The following is a 25,799-nucleotide window of genomic DNA, read 5'->3' as shown; positions in this document are numbered from 1 at the left end:
AAGCCACCCTTGATAGTCAGGAACACTCAGCCCAGCCAGTACAGAAACTCTTCTTTGCCTGTTGAGTTGCTGTGATGAAGAGCGCGAAGTGGCCAGTTGGCGGCCTCGACTTCCCATTTAATAGAACCCCTGCTGTGCCTCCTGGTGGAAGCAATCATCCCTTGGGAACTAAGACCTTTAGACAAGCAAAACAAAAGTCTCAGACATGGAAAGTAAGATTCACTTTTGGGTCACCAGGGAGAAGAAGAAGAAGAGCCACCCTGATATTCTTTCCTTGACTCCCAGTCCCAAGAAGGTTATGGTGAAAACAGCACCATATATTGGCTCTGAATTTAGAGCAAATGATTCCAGGCCTACAAGGTGTTTTTGCCCAACTGGCACTGTAAACAGATATTCTAAAAGGCAATTCAGGGCTTACCAGGTTAGCTGCTTCAGGACAAAGCGGATATGGTTAACCAGTAAATTCCATGAGGAGGTATCTACTGACGCCTTATCCACTCCAGCCCAGTCTCACATATACTGCTTACATAGGATGATGGAATGCTACACGGCACAACCAACCTTATGGCTGAGCATAACATGGACAACTTTGGATGACATCTATAACTTGGATGGCACTTAATTTATGATAGGTGGCTCAGGTCACTTGGTCACTTAATGGCCTGTGGTTATGTATCTGGTGTTGCCCAGTTGCACCTGCAGATTTCTGTGATTTAAAACGAAAACAAAACAAAACACACACACACACACACACACACACACACACACACACACAAGAAACACTTGCCTCAGGTTATCCAGTACACTTAGAAACAACCAGCCAAACCACTATACTCCTTACTTTCACTAACATATTTGATGGCAGCAATTACTTGGTTATCCCCAGAACTATGGGAGCAGATAAAGAAATCTATGGAAGGTGGCTGACTCCCCATCTGCGATGGGTCTGAAGTCACTGTAGGGTGACAGGGATGGAAGTCAGGAAGAAAAATGAAGAGAGAGAGAAAAAGATACATCGGGAAATGCAAAGATCACCTAGAACACACAATGACAAACTGGAACCCACACAACAATTGGAACATGTGTCTGTCTCACCACACTGACACTGATGACATGGTAACTGGCAGAAGCTGACTTTCCTTTTGCCACAGAGTTGTACATACACCTGCCCCAGGACCTGGAGAAGCTGGTGGAAGAGGTCCAGCAAAAGCTACAGGAGCTCTGAGCTCACCAGCACCATACAGTGACTCAGCAACAAGACGAGGGACCACCGGGGCACTCAACACTGACCTTCAGAGGACTGTGGCTGCCACTTCACTTCTGCTGCTACATTTTGCACAATATCCTTTGATGGCCAACCCCAATCTAGAATCAGACATGGCAAGGAATTCTGGGAAACACAGTTCCACCGCCAGTGACATGATATAAACCCAATACAAGGATGGAAATCATTTCTCAGATTGCTGGGAATCTCCAGGACCAGTTTTCCAGGAATAAATTTCCTACTCAGTGTCGCTTTTTCTCCTTTGACATTCATATACATTTGACGGCAATTATCATGTTTGATTATGATCATCATCACAGCTCATCCTTATCACACATTTATGATATGGCAGATATTAGCCAAATACTTTGCATCTTTAGTTCACTTAATTCTCACAATCATCTTATGGGGTAGGTCTTATTATGTCTCCATTTTACAAATGAGGAGATGGAAGCCTGGGGAGAGGTTACATAGGTTTCCACACCTGTATAGAGAATAAGAAGCCGGGCAGGCATCCAAACAGAGTCAGTCTGACTCCCTTGTCCTTTCCCTTAGCCACTAAGCTGTAATATCCATAACGTCAAGCAAGATTCAAATATCTTAAATCATTCACAAATGGAAAGCATAGACTCTATGAATTCAGTTTTGAAGGGAACAATTTAAAGAATATGTGTAATTATAAAAATCTAAATTTACACACTTATACTAATTGAGGGGTACCATAAGTTGCTTCAAATCCCCAGACGAGCATAAGATTCTATTACTCGTTTCAAAAGCACTATGATATCAAAGTATTTATATTCGGCTCGTATAGGATACGAGAGCAATTTAAAGTAATCAGATGAGGTGTTATAAAAACGAGGTAAGAGAAATGCACGTTCACACGTTCATCCATGCCTTTAGCTAATATTTGCTCAGAGCACTGTCTGAGTAAGAGGTTATGGGGCATAAACTAAGACCTACTGAGAGGGTTGAGTCCATAAGGAGAGGTGAAGCATCCAGAGAGGGGATGTGGCGGTTTCCCTCTTAGAAACCAGCACCCAAGGCAGACGGAGCATCTGAGAGATGGAAAGATTCAGTGAACAGGAGTTTAGTGGTGGAAGAGAAATGTCATCTAAGCCTGATTTCTCTCCTCTTCATTTTTGGCATTCGTAGAAATCCAGATCTATTGGGGGATCTCAACACATGTTTAACCTTGGAGGCCAAAGAGCCTTAAATTCCATGGAAAAGATGACATCCAAGGGAGTCATGAGAACTGGGTCCTCTTTTCCTGTTTTTTCCACTTACTTGCGGGGTGGCCCACTTCCTTTCTTCTCTAGGCCTCAGTCTTACTGTCTGTAAAATGGAAGAAGTGGTGGGGGGGGTCTTCAGGACAACAGATTTTCTTTCTAGTTCTAAATTTGGCATTCTAGGACACTAGACAGTTGCACGAAGAGGAATGTCTTAAGCCTCCTCAGGAAGTTACACGCTTGACGCAAAGCGAGGCTGTTGCCACTGCCGTGGCTCCAGCTGATTTTTATTCTGTCATTTTCTTCAGTCTCAGTGGTAGATTCATCTGGATCCACCATTATTCTGTCATTTTCCCACAAGGCCACCAGATGGCTAAACTCAGAAGTCCATCTGTGCTGCAGGACAGAACCAAGAGGGCACGATCCCCAGTGGAAACCTGTTGCACCAAACCCTTCCTGCATCAGGGAGACAGATTCATTTCTCAGAAAGATAGTACTGGAAAAGCATTCTTAAGACCAGAGCAAACTCTGCAGACTGAATAAGATGAAAGGACATGTCCTTGACAACCATATTTAGGACTGAGTGAAAAGCAAAATGGTTTTAAGTGATCAGGGTACAAAAGCAAGTAGATCGAGCTACACATTACCAAAAAAAAAACAAAAACAAAGAAATAAAAAAAACCCTGTGTGTATCTGTGTGTGTCTGTGAGTTCTGTGGAGAGTTTTTAAGATGGGGAAGCATTCACACACCATGGCTCCCATTTAAGAATAGCTACTGCCAACTGCTAAGAAATGCCAGTCACTAGACCAAGCACATGACACGCATTATCTCACGTAATCCTCACATTAAGCTCATGATGGATGCTATTTCTGCCCCATTCCACAGATGAAGACAGCCACAGACAGGGGGAAATGCTTGCCCAAATTCCCAGGGCTAAGAGAAGAGTCTGGACTTGAATCTGAGCCTAACCCCAGACACCGCCATTCTTCTATTTACACTGGCCTTTATAAAGAAAAAGAATTGGACTCCTCCTAGAGAGGACCAAACACAGTTGGATGAAGTTTCAGTGTGAGTACTCATGCCCTTGGACATCGGCCTTGGTCAGGTTGAAGGGTGTGTTGAGATCCATGTTACACAAGTTGAACATGGATGAGGGAGCACATTCGGTCACATGTCCTGAATAAATGCTACATGCCTGGCATGATGTTAGGAGCTGTAACACAGAAGAGCAAACAGCCTAAAACAATGAGGCCACTGCTGCCCTAGAAACATGGGTGAAAATTCGAGGGTGACCCAGACTGACAGGGCTAAACTGTGCTTGCGTGGATTGCTGAGTCTTCTCAGAGAATGCCTCTGAAATGAGCTTCAAAGCCCAGTAGGAGGTCATCACTGAAGGAAGGAAGAAGGGGTAAAGCTGAGAAAATGAAGAGGAGTCTGAGAGCCCCAGACTCAGCTCCCCTTGCTTTCTAAGTGTCTGAAGCCACTGCCCCTGGGCTCCTGTCAGGAATGCTCCAGTTCTCGCTAATAAGCAAGGCTGACCCCGGATCTCCCCCTCCGTGGTGTGGTTTGAATTAGCAATCTGGAGGTGAGGCACCAGAGGCTCTGCCTACTCGTGAAATGGATGGAGCGTGGATAACAGCTTTTCTGTCATCCAGCTGCGAGCCAAAACCCACGTGGTCCCCCGAACATGTGGGCAGTCATATTTTATTCTTCCAGAGTCCAGAAGAAAGGGGTCAGTGAGCATTTAACATTCTAACAGGAACTGGCTCAATCATTCTGTGTTTAGAGCCCAGAAGCAGCTTCCTGCTCCTGATAGAGATGCTTAAAAAATTTTTTAAAAAGAAACTAAAGAAACCTGGAAGTGAGCCATTGGGGGTTGAGGACGTCACTCTGAGAACTGAAGAATCCTCCTGGGTTCCCCTCCGCCCGGCTCTCCTGACGTTTATACAAAGCCTTGTAGAGGCGGCTTTAAGAATCTGGAATTATGGGTGCCTGGGTGGCTCAGTGGGTTAAGCCTCTGCCTTCGGCTCAGGTCATGATCTCAGGGTCCTGGGATCAAGCCCCACATCAGGCTCTCTGCTCAGCAGGGAGCCTGCTTCCTCCTCTCTCTCTCTGCCTGCCTCTCTGCCTACTTGTGATCTCTTTCTGTCAAATAAATAATAAATAAAATCTTAAAAAAAATTTAAAAAAAAGAATCTGGAATTATACTTATAGATAACCAACTATGCCTATTAAGAGGACATATGGAAAGAAAGCCACAACTGGGCTGCAAACGCAGGAGAGCAGCAGCTTCGGTCACCGTGTGGACCTCTAATTTGCCAGCATGCATCCGGCCACACCCTCTCCCACACCAGGCTCCCTTCTGACTGTTCCTGGAGTTCCTTCCTCATCACGGCCCCAGATCATCTACAGATTTTCCCAGCTCTTTCCACCGGAGCCGCCCAGAGCCTTTCTTTAAATTTTACCTCTTCCTTCAAATTTGTTTCTAGGAGAAAGACTAGTGTTTAGTTGCAGTCAGTGTAACTGAAGAGCAGAAATCCTTGACATTCGACAAATTCCTAATGAAGACTATCTGTTTTACTCCCTCTCCGGGATTGCCTGGCACACTTTTACCTTGTATTTCACAATGGCTTTGTTCCAAAAATATTGTTATCCAACTTTTGAAAAGTAAATCAAGACCCTATGTTATAGATGCCATCCTTCTGCTTAAGGAAAACCCTTAACTACAATAGTTTACAGACTAAACAGAATGTCCTATAAATATTTGTGTTGGGTCCCCCCAAAATTGGGTCCTCCAATAATGGGTCCGTGAATAAAGGAGCGAGACTGATACAAAGCGAAAGTCAAGCAAAGCTTTATTTCGCGCCAAGCATCAGGAATCAAACCGACCGTCAAACAGACCGGTCAGGGCCGCCCCTACAGAGAGGATGACCCCTTCCTGCTTTCCAGACTAACTTTTATAGAGCAAAGGCCATGCTGTCGGGCCTGGCCATGCACAGGTGGCCAATGAGATTGTAACACACACAGGAAACTCCACAGTGATGCTAGGTGACCAATTGAATTACAATTTACCCTAGCAGATATTTGAACCAGCCTATTACCTAGTTCAGAATTGGTGCCCAAAAGGTGCCCAAAGGGTGGGGGCCCATACTCCTTGGTAGCTAGGAGACAGTATGCGCCCCCACTGATTGAATACCTCCACCTGGCCTGACCCACCCTTGTACTTGGGCTTTGTTACCTGGGACTGGTTTCCGGGACTTGCTTTTAAGTAAGTTCCCCTGGGCAGGGGGGCAGGGGGAGTCAATTTAAGTTTTACAACAAAATGGCAGTTCAGCCAGGGTGGGGCCACTCTGGCTGAATAGGCCCTTACATTTGCATACTCGCAAATCCATTTTATAAGTCATATTTTAAGTATATGAAAAAATCATGATACTACCCTCTCTAACTTCTATAGATTTTGCATGTGCCTATTATACATAGTCATTGATAATCATCATTAATATTAAGCCTTACAAAGAGCTTCATTCCATCAAATTATTGCTCCTTCACAAACATGACAAAACTTCAGCTTCCACACTTTTAAAATAAGTGCCAAGTGTAGGCAGGAAATCTCAAACTCAAAAAGGTTTCCTGATCACTGACATCAACTGGTGATAGAGTGATTTTTTTTCAGGCACCTCTGAAAATTAAGGCAATTAAATTTTTACCTACCTCGGAGGCGATTTTGTAAGATATTTATATTCGCAAATGAAGTTCTATTTCTTCCCCCAAAGTCTGCTTGCTGAAAAAGTCTAGGGGGAAAAAAAAAGGCAATACACACAGATGAACTTCAACGAATCTGAATTACCAGGAAAGTTCTGAGCAAGGGCAACTGTTAGGTAAAAAGAAACTTTAAGAAGTCACCAGCGATAAGACTCAGAAACTCTTCATGCATACTGATTAAGTTCCAGAACGTAGGTGAGGTTCGGTGGGCTGAGGTCCGGAGCCGATGACCAAGAAAGAATTCTTGAGACATGTTTGGTGCAAAATGGTGGTTTATTCAAGCACGGGAACAGGACCCGTGGGCAGGAAGAGCTGCTGCCCTGTTATCCTAAGGAATGGCTGATTATATACACAGGAGTTGGGTAGGTGAGAACAAAGGGGTGATGTTAGTCTCTAAGGAATTTTGGAAGCAAGGTCTCCAGGACCTTGAGGGGCTAGCTATTGTTGGGAGAAAGGTTATTTATTACTAGTAGTAAAAATCTTCTTGTGAGACCCTTTAGATGTATATCAATGGGCAATATGCTTGGGAATGATTCTCGACACTATCTTGGAGATCTAGAGATAAAGTTTCACATTTCTCCTATCAAGTGTCCTTGTTAGTGAGATCTGGGTTTAGAAGAATTTTAACTTTATTCAGGGCTTGAGGAACTGAGTTATTTGCCTCTGGAAATTGTGCTATTGATAAAGTAACTTCTTTGTTGTATATCTCTAGGATATTGGTAAACCAAAGGAGACTCCTGTCTTACAGGATTGTGATCTCTGTAAGTTAACTATTTGTTTTTCTTTTAGGGCAGTCAGGAGTGCCTGGGGAATGTCACACACATTACGGAGGGGAGCGGGTGGAAAGGGGGTGCAAGGTGCCAGCTTCTGCTTTGTCCTCAGGCAGCCTCCTGCTCCCTCATCACATACTATCACAAAGAAAGAAAACTAGACTATGAAAGGAATTTGTTTTTTTAGCTCACCTCCATTACTCTGTTTCTACCCTTTTGGGGACCTGAAGTCTTACGTTTCTGCCTAGAGTCCCCCACAAGTAGCCCTCTAGGCAAACCATCTGGGGCATTAAAATGTCTGATGACCCAGAATCCCCTCACCCTCCTTCCCCATAGCTATCCAAGTCCGTCTTCATGCAGCTCTCCAGAAACATTCTGTGACACAGAGCAGCATTGCTGGAAGTGCGGTCCGTGGACCAGCAGCATGGCATCACCGGATGCTGGTTGGAAATGCAAATTCTCAAGGTACTGAAATCAGTTGCTCAAAGAGATATCGGCGCTCCGCGTCCATCGCAGCTTTATGCATGATACCCGACAGACACACGGAGACAACCTACGTAAACGGATGCATGTACAAAGAAATTGTGGTGTGTACATAATGGGTGCTTCAGCCTTAAAGAAAAGGAGGTCCTGCCATTTGCAATAGTGTGGATGAACCTGGCGGACACCATGTTAAATGGAAGAAGCCAGACAGGAACGAACAAAATAAAATGGCGAGGTGGGGTGGGGGGCGCGGCACCTGGGTGGCTCAGCTGTTTGAGCACACGGCTCTTGGTTTCAGCTCAGGTCATGATCTCAGGGTCCTGAGACCTAAGCCCTGTCTTGGGCTCAGCATGGAGTTGCCTGTCCCTCTCTCTCTCCTCCTCCCCACCCCGTTGGCTCATGCTCTATCTCTCTCTCTTATAAATAAAATCATTAAAAATAAAATTTTTAATGCATGATCTCATTTATACGTGGAATCTAAAAAGTTGATTTGACAGAACCAGAGAGCCAAACAGCAGATACCAGGGGTGGAGAGGCGGCACTGAAAATTTTCTGCGTGGATTTCAGATTCCTTCCGTGGCAAAACCAGAAAGCGTGCTTAACTGTGGATGGACCCGTTAGCGGGCTTTGTTGCAGTAATCATCCCACTATTTGTATCAAATCACATTGTATGTCTTAAATATACACAATTTTTATTTTAAAAAATAATAACAAAGAAATGCAAATTCTCAGGCTTCCACCCACTCGAGAAGAATCAGGGGCCTGTAACGCCGTGTTTTAACAAGATTCCCATGTGGCTCTCGTGTACATTCAAGTCTGAGGCTCCATGATAGAGAAACCACCAGAGAGAACTCCAGCATGGACAGATCGGCCAGAGGCAGGACCCCTTTCAACGAAGGGATTCTAGTTCGCAGCGCTTTACCCACTCACTGAAAGCCAATCCCTGACATATGAAATGCAAAACGAAAAAACTGGAAAGTGGTCTAAAGTCTTACTGAATAATTTCCCCAAACTCCGGATGTGAGGATTCAAAATTAATGACTCAAGGTTATTGGAAATGAACGGTATGTCTCACTTAGTTCTCCGGGTCTCCAGAGAGAGGCTAATTGGGGCCCATAAATTAGAAGAAATTATTTAACAAGTTGATTAATGTTCTGAGAAAAGGGGCGGGGCCCCAAATGGACACATTCTGCTGATTTCTGAAAAGAGGATTTAATTAAAATCAATTGCTGATCCCCACTGTACACAAGCCGGATCAATCTCTCCTGCCGGAGTCTCATCAATGCTCAAGAAGAAGAAAACAAGGCCGTGGCCAGCAGGAATCCAGAGAGATTCAGGGTTTGCGGAAAGGCTATTTGTCGCCTTCAGGAATGTAAATGTATAGAAGGAAAAATCAAACATCGATTCCAGGCAAGAATAGATTTTCCCGTAAGTGCGAAAGGGGAGACCCAGCCCCTGGCCCTCCAGACTTAAGTAAATTATTCTCCCGAGTTAAGCCGCTGTCAGGCTGCACTGAGGAACCCCAGCGTTTGCTGTGTTGTTGCGATGATTTGCCTAAGCTGGGGCTGGGGTCTGGGGAACAGATGGGGAGTCTGGCCGTGGGGACGGGTGGCCAGCACAGCAGAAGCCTCACTCCTTGGCAAGTGGCCTCTTGGCACTGCAGATGACCCAAGGTAGTTTGCACGGGCCCAGACTTCTACTCTCCCGACCATGGCCTCCGTCAGTTCCCAGAGCAGACAGGCCTACAGGTTCTCCCTCCTTCCCTATAAAGGCCCTGATCCACCACCCCATCCCCAGAATCTCAGGGTCCTGTTCCAGTTGGCCCTGCTCCCCCAGGCTGCAGCTATGGGGTCTCCTGGTAGAGAAGCTGACCCACATTTGAAAAGCACTGAATCTGGGAAGGCCACACAGTTAGATGGAGCAGCAGGTTGGACACAGAAACACATGCCTGGAGGCAGTGCGGCCGGCGACCCAGTACCTCCCCAAGACACCCACTTCCTGCTCTTGGAACCTGCGAACATGACAGGGCAAAGGGACAGAGGGCTCAGAGGCCATCACGAAGGCGGTCGGCCAGCTGACCTGTGGAGAGGAGCTTATCCTGGCTGGCCCAGTGGGATCCACCTCATCACCCGAGTCCTTCAAGGTAGAAAGAGGAGAAGCAGAAGACAGGGCCCGGGAGTTTTCCTGTGGCCAGGCCTCGACCTACTGCTGCCGGCTTGGAAGCCAGCAGAAGGGAAAGGCAGGCAATATCCCGAAGTGGAGAGGCGAGGAACTAGATTCCCCCGGGGCCTCAGAGAGGAAGGCCGCCCCGCTGACCTCTTGACCTTAGCCCAGGGAGCCCCACATGGGGACCAATGACCTACAGTGAGCTCCAGTACGTGCCGCGTTTGCTATTTTAAGTGGCTCAGCGGTGGTCCCTGGTCACCGCAGATGGGAAGTTCACACCAGCAAGTGCTGAGGGGGCGGGGCCTCTGCGCAGGGGCGGGGCCTCTGCGCAGGGGCGGGGCCTCTGCGCAGGGGGCGGGGCCTCTGCGCAGGGGCCCCTGCAGGCTTGGCCTGACGCTGGGAATCAGGGTTGGATGGGAACGGCCACTGCCCGGCCGGCTGGGAGAAGTGGCAAGGAAGCAGAGAGGAAAACAAATACCTTGTTTCTAACCATTAGCCCATGTCCTGAGGTCTTACCAACACTACACTGGTGCAAATTCAAAGAAATAAGGTCAGCGCCCTCAATATTGATTGCATAAAACAGATCTGATTCTGAAATGAAGCTGTGTGCTTTTTCCTCTTCAGAACAATCTTCACAAGGCAACCTCATCTTCAGATAATGTCTCAACATGACATTATGGGGCTAGTAAAGTTGTTTTTAATGTACGAAAGGAAAAATGGAAGCTGGCATTTAATATTTTAAGAATTCCCTATTTTGTTGGGAATATTTTGACTTCAATAGCTAATTAGATGTTGTAACAGTGTCTAAAATACACAATATTCAAGGTTTTTTGTTGTTGTTGCTGTTTTCCAGATTTGTGTAAACCCTGACTTTGGCACCATTCTGGAAGTGACAGCCTCAAAAAATGGGCAGTTATTGTATTAAAAGAATAGAAACGGGACAGGTGATTTTCAGTGGCCTCTAGAGAAAGAAGCCCAAGGGTTGTCCATCACACTCCATCCATCCCTGTCTGCCCGTGGTGGAGAGGAGGCTCTGTTAGGGCCAACTGGTCAGCCTCCAGGGCAAGGCTGAGCCACGCTTACTGGTGAGGCGAGCGCTGCAGGAGTAAAAGGACTCCTGTGTCTTCTAAGCTGAAGGGCCAGTGTGCTCTGCCCACACAGCAGCCGGGCCATGACTGCCCTGGGCATGGGGACCACACTGGGTGCTCTCTTGCCATTGGATTCTGTGTATGAGGCCCAGGGGGCAATGCTGCGTATCTTTCCTCTGAAGCCGTTCAGGTTTAGGTAAGGTGAAACCTACCTTGCCAGGGAGATCTGAGCTGGGTCTCAGGTCCGAAGACCAATGAACAATCAAGTGTCAGAGGGGTAGACTAGGCAGAGCTTGACAGACAGAACCAGTAGAGTATGTACAGGGATATATAAGAGGAGATGTATTGTAGGAATGAGCTCACATGACTGTAGAGATGGCGACGACCCCCCATCCGCCAGAGCCTGGGAAGCTGGTGGTGTCGTTCAGCTGGAGTCGGACGGCCGGGAACCAGGAATGCCAGTGTCCGTGGCCAGAGGAGATGGGACCATCGGTTCAAGCAGAGAGTGAATCCACTCCCTCCAGACTTTTGTTCTCTTTGCCCCGCCCAGATGTGATGGGCTGCTCCATTTACTCAGCTTACCAATTCAAATGCTAATCTTTCCTGGAAACACCCTTACACACACACCCGGAAGTATTTTGGGGGCTCTCTGGGCCCCGCACCACTCAGCCCAGTCCAGGGAACACAGAAAATCAGCCACCGCGCAGGGTTCTCTCCACCATTGTGCTGTGTGTTTCCCTCTGGAAAGCAAGGGAGGGGGCACACTGGGGCCAAGGCCAATTTAGAGGAGTCCCAAAGCCACAACCATTGCCCAAAGCCATCCAACCTGCCCTGCAGATTGTGATGTTTGAACAAGAGGGAAACAGGGGAAAGATTTGAGAAACGAGAAAGAGAGAGGAGGAAGGACGGGCATTCGCTTCTGACCCGCAGCCAGTTGGCCTCCCAGCAATGGGCGTCTGGTGCCGTGTCTGAATGGCCTTCAGGACTGTTGGGGTGTCGGGGGAAGACCCAGCACTACCCCTCCTAATGTCTGAGCCAGGAGCACGCGCACTGAAGGGAGCATACAGCACAGGTACAGCTTGCCGGCATGTTTTCTCTCCACGCAGAACTTTGGAAACATAGGATTCCAGTTCCAAAGGACTCATTTGGAAGCACGAAGCTCAACATGGTAGTATGCGGGTGACGCATAAAACCCTGCGCACGGAAAACAGAACGTGCATCTTCCCTAGGCTAATGAGCCCTAAGCGAAGCTTTTCTTGTTTTCCTCCTTCGCACGTACTGGAGCGCTCAGCTGGAGGGAGGTCGTGAGCCGTCAGTCCAGCCTGTGCTTTAGAATATGCATTTGTTGGAAAATTGCAGCTTTCAAAACAGAAACCTGGACCTCAGGGGATAAAGGGAAGCGCAACTAATATATCCTGAGGTTCTGTAACATGATTTAGAGATGTGTCTTATCTATCAGATGATGCATGATCAAGTGCTATTTTTCAGAACTTCTAGAAGGGAAATGGTGTGGAAGGAAGGAGGGGCAATGGGGCATTCTATAATTTATCAGACTTCGCAAAGCAGCTCAGTTCTGTGTGTGTGTTCCCTACAAGGGTGTGCATGTTAAGCACTCTCCTTCCCAGGTCTCAAATTCTTACCTCAGGCCAGGACATTCACCACAATATTTCCACATGTGGCAGCTTTTGTCCCTGAGAAGACAGAACCAAGGTAATTTGATCAGTAGAACAGAAATGACCCATGTCTCACTGAGCCCATGGCAGACTTCTGCTGCATTTTAAAGACACTGGCATTTATTATCATTGATTACTTGGCTTTTAATTCGACATTTAATACAGCTCCTTGTCTCTGAGGCATTCAAGACATACAGACGTTTCCTGTTTCCTCTAAGTTAACATTTTGCCTTTCTTCGAAGCTCATCATTCTTAATCTCCTTTAAACACTTCCTCAAAGCCAACAGCTGTCTTTAGCCTTGCTGCCCGAAGTATTTCTGGTAACGATCTCACAAGCCTGACAGTGTATTTGAACTTCCATCCTCAACGACACCTGTCTTAGTGAGGCCTGCGGTCCTTGTGGCCAGGAGCCCCAACTCTTCACACATTTCTGTAAATCGCCTCGTGAGCTCACAGCCTTCAGGAAATTCCCCCACCGCGGCCGCGGGGATCCCTCTCCATCTCCACCCCTGGGACCTGGGTCATCCCTGTTTTTATGGAGATCTCTTAACTAGGCCCATTAATTCTGCAGTAAGCATTCTAACTGCAGATCAGCTCCTGTGCTCCTGTGCGGCTTGATTTGCCAACTGGTCTATTTCCCAAAGGCGCCAAAGGGATCTAATTTACAACATCCTTAAGGAGGGCTGTGATTTGTTGTTTTCGCGCAGAAGCTGGAAAGCTCTCTGAAGAGCTCCCTCCACGCAGGAGGAACATTCGCCCGCGTTGGGCCCAGCACAGCACCCCTGTGGCTCCAGAGGCTGGAGGTGGCATCAAGGCAGACGAGTGCATTGGGATTCCTGGATAGCAGGCAGGAAGCCCACCCAAGGAAACCCTGGTCTTGACCACGGTCTCCCCTAGGCAGACAGGCCATTGGTCAGTGGTGGAGACAGAAGGCGGGGATCACAGGGGTCCCGGCAGAGGGCCCTGGGGCTGGAATTCAGTTCTCACACGTGGGTGATTTGGCCCCAGGTTTGGGGCCAGAAGCCTCCTTGCCTGGGTTCACTTCTCCAAACACTGAGCGTTTAATCACAGTCAACTCACCCCACCCGAACCTGATGTCCAAGGGAGACAGCCCCTGCTCAGCAGCCAGGCAGCCTTTGCCTCCCCTGAGCCTCCATTGGCCCCCAGTGTCGGGGGCTCGCAGCACCAGCCCTGCAGAAAAGTTATGAGAACCCACAGCACAGTGCCTGGCACAGAAGCACTCAATGCCGGTATGTTCTCTGTATTTTATTATCCCTTCTTACAGCTTCTGAACGAGATTCTGACCCCTTTGACTTACAACCTTCAAAGGCTGAAAGACTGAGTCAGTCCTGAGGGTCTCTATTCCAGTGAAAAACACACGGGTGGGCATGGCCAGAAAACTCATAAATATTCTGGGAACCAAAATGTTGCTTCTTCTGTACTGCCTCCTAAGGCAGAGCTGGTGACTCCTTCCTCTTGTCACCTGGGAATCCGTCCTCTGTGACAACATGTGAGAACAGAGTTTAAAGCCCTCCAGAGACCACTTTTCCTTTAATAACCAAGTCATAATAACCTCAACTCCCTCCCATACCACTACAAAAGGCCCCCTTATCAGTGCTCCCAAGAACATTCCAGAAGGTCACGCCAGGCCCTTCATTCCACTCGCCCCCAGCTTCTCACCCGGCACACCTGGCTGCCTCCCACCCATTTTGCCACCTGCCCCAGCTCTCTGCGATCTGCTCCATCTCTAATCGTGAACACAGCCTCAGAAACCACACGGACCCGTTACCAAAGTTTAAGCAGCACATGACATAATTCAATGTAGGGGTGGGGCTGGGGAAGGGACTTCTGTCACAACCCCGTGGACCAAATATTTCATGAGGCCTGCTCAGTGACCCCTTTCCCCCAGCCCCAGCTGTCAGGTTGCAGGGGGTTCACTCATCACCCTCACAAATAACCTCCAAGTTCAGGTCCCTTTGCCATGTAATCACTGCAGTCACTTGTCCCCTCTGCAGTCACTGTCCTTAAGCAAAGGATGCCTCATTGCCGATTCCAGGATCAGCTTCTGTTTCATCTTCTCTACAGCTGGATGCATCAAATAGTAATTCCCCCCAAAGCAGGGAGCCCTGAGCCCTAAGAGAAGTCATGCCTCCATCTCTGGCTACACAAGGAATATGAAAACTTTGAATATCTTCCTCCCAAGGTTACAAGAATCCCAAGTACAATCCCAGGAAGAAAGGTGCCCCCAGTAACACCAAGGAGGTCCTTGACCTCCAACACATGGAAGGGTCTCGCCAAATGGGTCTCCCAAAACAAAGGGCTCTCTTCCCCCAAACACTGCTTTGTTACCATCATGGAATAAAGAAACATCTGAGGTTTTCAAAATAGCATTTCCCCTTGTCCCCACCACACATGGATCCCACCGCCTTGTAATCCGTTCCAAGGTTCGGCTTCCTACTACGCCAGGATTTTGATACGTTTTAGAACCCGTGACTCCTGCACGCTTCTCTACGGATCTCAACCCAGTTTTGTAAAACTTCCCTTTCTATAGTTTATATTTAAAATCAGCATTTGTGGGGTGCCTGGGTGGCTCAGTGTGTTAAGCTTCTGCTTTTGGCTCAGGTTATGATCTCAGGTCCTGGGATCGAGCCCCGCATCAGGCTCTCTGCTCAGCGGGGGGCCTGCTTCCCCCTACCTCTCTGTCTACTTGTGACCACTCTCTGGGTGTCCAATAAATAAATAAAATATTTTTTAAAAATAAAAAAAATAAAATCAGCATTTGCAAGCATTTTTTAAAACCACGCACCCCTCCGCAGAGGTTCTTACCAACTCGCCTAGCACCTGCATTCCATCCCAGAGCCTGGGAGTCACTTGTGTTAGGCCACAAGCTCCTCTGAGGCAGGCACCCTCCTCCACTCCCACGGGCCCCACATTTGATTGGCCCCCAGGGGTGCTGGGCTCCACTCCTGAATATCTGTTCATGTCATGAGTCTTTGCATTCCTTTCTATTCCCACTGCCCCGCCATACGTGAGCCCAGCCCTTGGCTCAGGGGCCCACAGCTCTTCTGAGGTATTCTGGGCTCAACTCCTGCCCTTCCACCATCTGTGGCCCACACTCCAGGCAAAGCAATCTTTCTAAAACGCACATCTGGCCATGTCTCTTCTCAGCCCAAATATCACCATGGTTTCCCCACTGCTCTTAAGCCAGTGTCCAAAATGGCCCTCAGGACCCTGCACGTCCTAGCGGCGGCCTCCCCATCCTGCCTCACTCCCCAGACTGCCCCCCCCCCTACTCTGTGCTTAGTCAGGCTGGACCTGTTCCAGTTCCTCAGTTCTGCCATCATCTCTCATCTCCTATCATCTGGACGGGCCAGTCCCAATGTCAAGGCAACTTGACATTGGCAACTCTTCGATACCCATATTTGATAAGACGTGAATCCGTCAGCTCCTTACCAGACCACTCTCTGCCTGGCCAATCGCCTGCCTGACACAGGAGTAAATGTCTGAGGGAGAGGAAGAGCAGTGAGATGAGAAAAGACAGGGATGCGGGGAAGGGACAAAAAGACAAGTAGTGTGCTGGTTGATGAGAGCCACAGACAGTTCAAGAACCCAACCGGTAGATCTGGAGAGGGTGAGGCACGTAGAATAATGAAAGGACAAAGCCAGAGAGACAACAGCTGTCGCAGATGGAAAGTCTTAAACCTTAGCCAGCCCCAACTGAGTGGGGCTCTAGTGACAGGTCTAAGTTCCAAATGGTCCAAGTGGCCAAGAAGGCTCCTGTGTCCCCTCATGTAAGTCGTTGGACCCCACCTTCCTACACACTGTCAGAAGGGCCATCCCAGGGGAGGCCAGGGCTGGAGCCAAGACTGGGTAGACCCCTGACTGAATTTATAAGCTTGACTTCCACCGCCAGAGCGACATCAATGTCTCATCACCTGGCCTTTGACCAGGGGCTCAAGGTCACTCTGGCCGTTCTCACCTCAGAAAAGGATCTGAAAATACCTCGGCCAAGAAACCAGACTGGAGATCTTAAGATGGAGATCTCGCGAGCCCAACCCTTCACACCAGCCACGAGGCTACTATGTAGTCAAGCCATTAGGCAGCAAAACAGCACGCCAACGTGGAACAGCTAGAAAACCTGCCTTTCTCCCAGAAAATGTGTCTCCTCCTGCATGGTAGTCAACTGGGCATCCGCGTATCAGCACTGCTTTGAGAGATTCCGTCTGTGTAAACATACACGCCACGTGGAACTCAGCCTACAAAGGGGAGACAGAAGTGTCAGCTACCTACGTTCTGCAGGGTGACAGCTGGGCCTCGCTCACAGCAGGCGCTCCGGTATCTGCCGCACACGGAGCAATGAGTGGGTGGGACAGCAGAGTGGGATGCGAGAGACAGCGGGGCCCCGAGAAGAAGCACAGCCCCTACCGGAGAGTCAAGTCCCAGAAGACAGGGAGGACGCCCCTGCGGGTTACTATTCGGGGAGTCTGTTAAAGGAGTTTCTAATTATTAAAGCACTTATTGGAGGGCTCCTGGGTGGCTCAGTCGTTAAAGCGTCTGCCTTCGACTTGGGTCCTGATCCCAGGGTCCTTGGATCGAGTCCCATATTGGGCTCCCTGCTCCACGGGAAGCCTGCTTCTCCCTCTCCCGCTCCCCCTGCTTGTGTTCCCTCTCTCACTCTCTCTCTCTCTCTTTCACTCTCTGTCAAATGAATAAATATAACTTTTTTTTAAAAAAGCACTTATTGGAAAAAACCTGGACATTACACAGAGCATAGAGGAACACACAAAACCCACCAATGATTTAGGTCAAATTTAAGTAGATGTGGAAGAAGTGGCTGAGCAGGGACAGAAATGAAGCCAGTAAGGAAACTGACAGCTGGGCTGGGCCAGGCGATGAAGGGAAGGCATGAGGGTAATTCTGGGAAGAAAGAGTAATTCATTTGGCCTTATCGTGGAAACTCGGGTCAAAGATATGTTGTTGAGATTTGAAAAGTATCAGGGACCTCATACTGATGGTTCAGAGAGAAAGACAGGGTAAATGGGTATTAATGATGGATACCACTCAGCACTAGTCCTAGCAGGCTGGAAAGTCTGTTTGGCCGGAATAGCCTACTCGATCATGCAGTGATCAAATACCCCTGCCAGATCTTCGGGCCTACCCAAGCAGAAGAAAACAAGACTCCTGCCATCTCCAGAAAGAAAAGACCTCCACCCAACTCCTGATCAGTCAAGTCCCACCTGACTTTCAGCACTGGGGCAGGGCACAGGTGGTAGGCAGAATAAGGCCCTCTGCCAAAGAGGTCTCTGTTCTAATTCTGGGGACTTCTGAATACGTTAGCTATATCCTGAGAGGGACTTAGATGGGATTACGTTGAAAATCTCAAAATGGAGAGATTATGCTGGTCTATCAGGGCAAGCCCAGTATCATAACAAGGTCCTTGTGAATGGAAAGAGGGAGACAGGAGCATGAAAATGGTGTATGATAATGGAAGAAAGAATTCAAAGAGATTTGAAGACACTACTATGTCAGCTTAGAAGATGGTGGAAGGGGACAGAAGCCAGGAATAAATGCCAGCAGCTTCTAGAAGCTTGAAGAGACAGTGGACCAGATTCTTCTCTAGAGCTTCCAGGAAGGAGCCAACTCTCCTGATATCTTGACCTGAGCCCAAGGAGACCCAGGCTGAACTGAGAATTACAGTAAATTCATATTATTTTAAGCCAGTGAGTGTATGGCGATTTGTTACTGCAGTCATAAGAAACTAACACAGCATGTCTTTGTTTTAGACAGTTGTCTCCACATTACAGGACCTATCATGTCCATGGCTCCTGCCCAGAAGTTTCTGGCAATGCCCCACAGTCAGGTGACAACTGGAAACACCTGCACATTCTTAAATGCTCACTGCAGAGAAGGGCGTATCCAGCCCATGGAACACAGACTGCTCAGGGGACTGGCAAGCCTTTCCTTGCTGCTCCCAACCCCTCAAGCTGCCATCACACCTGCCTTTTCCTCTCAGTCCATGCCAATTCTTCAGACTAAAAGGCTCCTAAGATATCCAGAAGAAAGAAACTGGGGCTTGGTAGCCAACCAAGGTAGAAATGGTGGGTACAGGGAGAGAAAGACATTCGTCCATTTGATTCTCTTAAACACGGTTGCCTCCGCATAGACGTCTGCTTCTATGTATGAGCCCGACAAAGCACGAGACCACAGGAAGGGCAGCTGAGGTGGGAGCAGCTTCGTGCCCCCTAATGACTGGAGGAGGCAGTGAGGCTCCCTGAGTGACGGCAGGCGATCCCATCGGCTCCCACGCAGGGCGCACGGCTGCCTGACAGTCTCAGCATCCAGCAAGCAAAGGATTTTCATTCTGGGCATGGAGAAACCTGAAAGCAGCAGAGCAAGCTGGAATGTGCACTTTCACGATCTGCTGGGTGAAATGATGCCTTGTCCGTTTTCACTTTGGGCTTCCTCCAAGACCTGCATGTCAGACACCCACGCTGCTTCCGGTGGATTGCTGGCTTCCCCTGGAAAAAGGCTGCCCTGTGGACATCCCTCATTGGCTGATAGGCCAAATGCTAGAGCAGGGATGTGGAGACATTCCGGTGGCTTATCTCTATCTTCAGCGATTCCAAGAAAAGCGCTTCAGAGATCACACCATTATTTCCCATTCGCCTAAGAATGGTGCCTGTTTCCCCCTTAGAGAGAGGCTCTGTATAGATAGACAGCGGTTTCCGAAGGCCCATAAAGGGAAGAGAATTTCAAAGATATTTTTTCCTGTCTACAGCTAACATTTGCTGTGTGCTTCTTTGAATTATTCATTATTAAAATTATGCCATCAGCAAAAACCAAACCGTCTCCGTTAAGGGAAGTTTACCCACAGAAGTTTAGAAAGTGGAATATGGGTTAGGATCACTACTCCTGCTTTTAGCCTATTTTTTTTTTTCCTTAAAATCCAAACACCATAGTGTTCAATGCTACAGAAAAGCCAAAACTAATTGATTATATGTAGTCACTGATACATACTTTAATGCTCAAGAGTCAAAAGTTGTTATTAATTGTTACTTTTCTTAGCTGCGAGGAGTTTTCAGCTAGGTTATGTTGTTAATCTTTCTCCAACAGGAAGGCCATCGCCCAAGACATGTGAACAAAAATTTTTAATGTCAGAAAAGCCTTATTCTTATGTTTCTAAAAAGAGTCATTGGTTACTCTAACAGGGTTTCTATAGCTCTCTCCACCCTGCCCCCCACCACCCGCAAACAGGGCAGACATCGTGGACTCATGCACTCGTGTGTGTGCACATACACACAGCTGAGTTTCTCTGGGCTTTTTCACCTTTCCTACTTTCAGCTCAGATTAGAATCATAGGTTAGGGTAAGATTAAAACAGAGAAAATCTTGGGGAATCTGGGTGGCTCAGTGAGTTAAGAACCTGACTTTTGATTTCGGCTCAGGTCATGGTCTCAAGGTCCTGGGATGGAGCTCCACGTCTGGCTCCAAGCTCAGCAAAGAGTCTGCTTGTGATTCTCTCTCTCTCTCCCTCTGCCCGCCCCCCACCAACCCTGCTGGCATGCACACTAAAATTCATAAACAAATCTTTTACAAAAGAGAAAGAAAGAGAAAATCTATCCTCCTCCAGTTCTTCCTACATCCCAAGGACCTGGCCTTGGAGAAAGACAGTCTTTGTAAAAATGAATGAATGAATGAGTGAACAAATGAACAAGGTCCAGGTGTGGAAAACACAAGGTTATTTATGCAAGTTCCACGAGTCACAAGCTGTGTGACCTCAGGCAAACTGCTTAACCTCTCTGTGCCTGTTTTCTTATCTGTAAAATGTGTCTGTACTTACAGTACTCACCTCACAGGGTTGTTGTGAGAAGTGTATGTATGAATATATGAAAAGCACCTTTTAACAGAAGAAGCAACACAGTAGATGAATGGATAGAAGATGCATAAGTCCGTTTTTAAAAATAAGTCATTGAGACAGTAGCAGGCTTCAGAGATCAATCAGCCACTCAACCAGGATTGATTTAGGACCTAGGAAAAGGCAGGCTCTGGGCCTGTTGCTATGGTTATGATCATAACCAGTCAAGCTGGGTTCTTACTCTCACACAGCCCGCAGTGTCGTCTCCTCAGAAAGCAAGCAGGCCCATGGGATGGACACGCTCAAATCATTGCTCTCTCGATGTGGATCAGGCACGATACATGCTGTCGGCTGTTATCTGCGGGAAAAAACACAAGAGTAATGAGATGATGGAGGCATTATGGTCTTCAAGGCTGACTGGCCTTAAAACACTCCAGCTGGGGCACCCGGGTGGCTCAGCCATTAAGCGTCTGCCTTCGGCTCAAGTCATGATCCCAGGGTCCTGGGATTGAGGCCCCCCTTGGGCTCCCTGCTCGAAGGGAAACCTGCTTCTCCCTCTGCCTCTCCCCCGTTTGGGTTCCCTCTCTCACTGTGTCTCTTTCTGTCAAATAAATAAAATATTTAAAAAAAAACACTCCAACTGAAGGCATTATGGAGTAATTATAAACAACTTTAAATAGTCTATCAGTCTTTTTTTTTTAAAGTTTACCTTTTCCCTTAGAGCCGTCACTGTCCCTTGGTACCAGGATGAAAATTTGATCACAGTGCACCTGAAGTTAAGTGTTCATAGATAATATATCAACATCATTCCCACAAATCAGCACAAACGGTGCCTGATCCCAGGCCTAGTCTCAAGTCCTACCACTTCTAAAATGTGAAAGCACAGCCAGACTTCAGGAGTTCCCCGGGGGTCAGGTTTAAACTGACTGGCCAATCCCTTTCTGTCATCTGTATTAAAAGCTGCTTCCGTCAACCCTCAGATCCATTCCTATAGGGCATACCTTTTGGAACAAGGCAGGATGTGTGCAGCAAAGGCCCCATAACCTCCAAAGCCAGACTCTAGGAGCTGGTCTCATTTTAGCTGATTAGCATTCACCATGCAAAGAGCTTGTTTCTAACTTTTTTCACAGAACTCTCAGGATCAGTCCAGCAATGCAGATTCCAAAGGGAATGGTTCCTGGTAACAAGAGCACCTTGTATTTTCTGCAAAGCTTCGAGTCGTGTCTGCAACAGTGAGGCGGCTGAATTTCAGGATGTGGCAAAAAAAAAAAAAAAAGAAAGAAACCAACTTCGGGCACAGTTTCGTTTGTGTTTGCTGCATGGCCCCAGTCTCCCACTGACCCTGAAGCATATTTCCAAGAATTATCCCTCAGCTTCCCAATGTCTAATAATAAAAGGGCTACTTATTGTATAATTACTACTGTGCAGATAATTTCTTATTGAAATGCAATGGACCACAGCACCTGGGTGGCTGCGTCAGTTAAGCGTCTGACTCTTGGCTTTAGCTCGGGTCATGATCTCATGGGTCGTGAGATGGAGCTCCACATCTGGCTCTGCACCTCAGCGGGGAGTCTGCCTAAAGATTCTCTCCCTCTGCCCCTTCTCTTTTTCTCTAAAATAGATATGTCTTGAAAAAAAAGAAAGAAATGTAATGGACCCGTCATTCATAACATGTGGATTCAATACATTTAAATAGGACAAGAGGATCCCCTGTAGATTAGCTCACCTATCATCTAACTCTCACTTTTTTTAATGAAAGGAGTAATTAAGATCATCTCTTAACAAGTTGAATGTTTATAAGACAGTATTGTTGTCTACAATCACTATTCTGGGCATTAAATTTCCAGGACGTATTTTTCTGCCAGGTGCAAGTTTATACCCTTAAACATTTCTCTTATTCCCCTTTTATTATGAGCTCCCAGTAACCACCATTTTCCCTTATACAAGTTCGGGTTTTTCAGATACCACCTATATGAAATCATATCTCATACAGTCTTCATATGCAGTGATTTCATACATATTTGTCTTTTTCTGTCCGAATTATCTCACTTCACATAATGTCCTCGAGATCCCTCCCTGTTGTAGCAAATTGCAGGATTTTCTTTTTTCTCATGACTGAATATTCTGCTTTATATACATATACCACACCATCTTTTTTTTTTAAGATTTTATTTATTTATTTGAGAGAGAGAATGAGAGAGAGCATGAGAAGAGGGAGGGTCAGAGGGAGAAGCAGGCTCCCTGCCAAGCTGGGAGTCTGATGTAGGACTCGATCCCAGGACTCCAGGATCATGACCTGAGCCGAAGGCAGTCGCTTAACCAACTGAGCCACCCAGGCGCCCACCACATCATCTTTACCCATTTATCTGTTGAGGAACACTTGGGTTGTTTCCGTATCTTGGCTATTGTGAATAATGCTGCAATAAACATGAGGACACAGGTGTCTTTGATACACTGTTTTCATTTCCTTTGGATATACACTCAATAGAATCGCTAGAGCATACAGCAGTTCTATTTTTAATTTTCTGAGTTATCTCCACACGGTTTTCCACGGGGAAAACAATTTATATTCCCACCAACAATGTACAAGGGTTCCCTCTTCTATAATTACATACAATTTATATTTCCTAGTACAAGTGATCCTTGTCACAAGTCTGTTGAAACATGATCCCCATTCTGCGTGCAGAATACATTTTTAATTCACCATTATCCTCCATAATGAATAAATGGAGATTTATAGAAAGAAATTTGTCCAAAGTGTACAGTTGGGCCTGTCATCCCTGTGTATCAGCCTCTAAGACCACGTTCTAGATCAATCCACCTATGGTTAACAGGTTTCTACAGTGCCAGCTTTAAAACAAAAAACTCTTGGGGCACCTGGGTGGCTCAGTGGGTTAAGTGTCTACCTTCGGTTCAGGTCACAATCTCAGGGTCCTAGGACTGAGCCCCCCACTGGCTCCTTGCACAACCAGGTTTATGCTTCTCTTTCTGCCCTGCCCACCCTCATGATTACTCTCTCTCAAATAAATAAACCTTCAAAAAACAAATAAAACAAAAAACTCTTTATTGAGGTATATAATAAACTCCACACTCATAAGAAATACGTTATTAGTTTTGACGTATATACCCTCATAAAACCAATAAGACAATCAAAATAATGAATGTATCCACTAACTTCACTAAAGTTTCCTTCAACCCCTTTATAATCCTCCCTCATATTCTGCTCTATCTCCCACTCTCCACAACTTGTTGCTGCTGTCACTTTAGTTTGCATTTTCTAGAATTCTATATAAACGGAATCCTGCTATTTCTGTGGTCTGGTTTCCAACACAAGGCCTAAGTACTTGGGGATTCATCCATATTGTTGCAAGGATCAATAATTCATCACATGTATTGCTGAATCCTACTTCATTACATAGACATACCACACTTTGTTTCTCCATTTACCCATTGATGGGCATTGGGTTGTGTCCAGACTTGGTTGTTACAAATAAAGTTGCTATACGTATTTGTGTACAAGTATTTATGGGGACATCTCTTTTCATTTCTCTTGGGTAAATGCCTAGAAGCGAAGTGGTTGGATCATAAATATATGCTTCACTTTTGAAGAATCTACCAAACTATTTTCTGGAGTTCTGGCATGATTTCATAGTCTTTCCAGCAGCAAATCAGAGAATTCCAGTTACTCTACATCTTTTCCAACAGTTGCTATGACGGTCATTTTTAATTTCGGACATTCTAAAAGGTGTGATGGATTCTGTTGGTTTTAAATTGCATCGACTTTAGGGCACCCGGGTGGCTCCATTGGTTAAGCATCTGCCTTTGGCTCAGGTCATGACCCCAGGGTCTCAGACTTGAGCCCTGCATCAGGCTTCTTGCTCAGCAGGGAATAAATAAAACCTTTTATATAAGTAAAGAAATTGCATTTACCTCAATGATGATAATGTTGAGTATCTTTTCATACATTTATTTGCCATCCGTATATTTTCTTTAGTGAACTGTCTAAATCTTCACACAGTTTTTATTCAGTTGTTTTTTGTTACTGAGTTTTAGGAGTTTTAAAATTATACTCTGGACATAAATACTATGTCAGAATGATTTGCAAATGCTTTCTCTCCATAGCTCGTATTTTCGCTCTTACAAATATCCATCAAAGAGGAGCAGTTCTTAATTCTGACAAGGTCTAATTTTTCTTTTATGGGTTGTGCTTTTGATGCCATTTTAAAGAAATCTTTGCCTGATCCAAAGTCGCAAGTGTTTTCTCCCAGAAGGTTTGCAGGTTTACATTCACATGTAGGTCTAGGATCCGTTCAACTCATTTTGTCTTGTGTGTGAGACAGGAATCTATATTAATTTTTTTTTAAAATACAGAGGTCTAATGGTTCTAACATCATCCGTTAAAAAAAATTATCCTTCACTAAATTGCCTTTGTAGCTTTATCAAAAACGAACGGACCATCAACACGTGAGTTATTACTGGACCCTGTTCTCTTCTATTTACTTTACTTCTTGTCTATCCCAATGCATTCCCCACTGCCCTGATTGCTGTGGACTTAAATAAGCCTGCAATTCAGGTCCTGTAAGTCCTCCAACTTTGTTCTTCACAAAGTCCTTTTAATTATTCCACACTTCACATTTCCATATGAATTTGAGATCCACTTCTCAGTTTCTTTATTTAAAAAAAAAAAAAGCCTTATTGACATTTTTATTGGAATTGCATTGAATCAGTCTACTGATTTACACAACAATGACAAAAAAATCCCAGTAAACTTTCAATGGATATAGAATTCAAGGATGTTGGTTTTTCTATCAGTACTTTTTTTAAGATCTTGTTCTATGGTCCCCTGATTTATATCAATTTCAACAAGAAATCTGCTATTTTTGTCTTTGTCCTGTTATAGGTAATAAGTATGTTAAGAGGTATTCTTCCACAGAATTTTAAAATACAAGTAAACACCATACAACATTTGTCTCCTATTCTATTTGCAAAGAATTGGGCTACCATCTCGTTGGGAGGACACCGGTACTATCTGCTCTACTGATGGGAATATAAATTGGTGCCATTTTCTTCTGTGTAATTTGATAGAATCTGTCTCAAAGTGTCTGAACCTTTTTTACTTCTCTACCAACTTTTCCTCTAGAGATCTATTCAACAACTGTGTGAGTCTATAAAACCTTTTATTACTTCATTGTCTAAAGTCAAAACTTCAAAATACAACTCATATATTTTTAAAATATGAGTTTATATATTAAGAAAATCTACTCAGGAAAACAAATGGACATAGCATGGGAATTTTATTAGCAGAGAAATATGTATCAGTAAAGATACTTTTGAGTATAAATGGCAAGATACGTAAAAGGCTAGGAGAGAAAAGAAAGTTATTGGCTCCTATAATCCAAGAAAAAGGAAGGTAACTGAACAACCCAACTGTAGGAAAAGAATAACGAACAAGAAAATACACAAAAAGCTGAAGGGCTCTAGCCAAATTATAAGAAAGATGATCTCGGCA

General features: G+C 46.1%; 1 protein-coding gene across 1 annotated transcript in view; it reads right to left on the bottom strand.

Moving 5' to 3' along the window:
- LOC309859554 (uncharacterized protein) overlaps positions 1-25,799 on the bottom strand; it is a 367,688-nt gene that overhangs the window by 84,390 nt on the left and 257,499 nt on the right. Inside the window, exons 6-8 of the mRNA XM_082720310.1 lie at positions 20,532-20,648; positions 12,404-12,454; positions 6,206-6,285 (exon numbers count right to left, since the gene is read on the bottom strand). Of these exons, the coding sequence (XP_082576436.1) occupies positions 6,206-6,285; positions 12,404-12,438 (115 nt within the window). The 5' untranslated portion in view covers positions 12,439-12,454; positions 20,532-20,648. The remainder of the gene's footprint in view (positions 1-6,205; positions 6,286-12,403; positions 12,455-20,531; positions 20,649-25,799) is intronic.

Source organism: Mustela nivalis (assembly GCF_964662115.1).
Source record: "Mustela nivalis genome assembly, chromosome: 2".
NCBI classification, from domain to species: domain Eukaryota; kingdom Metazoa; phylum Chordata; class Mammalia; order Carnivora; family Mustelidae; genus Mustela; species Mustela nivalis.
The sequence above is the reverse complement of the archived record's forward strand: the minus strand, read 5'-3'. Positions and strand labels throughout refer to the sequence as shown.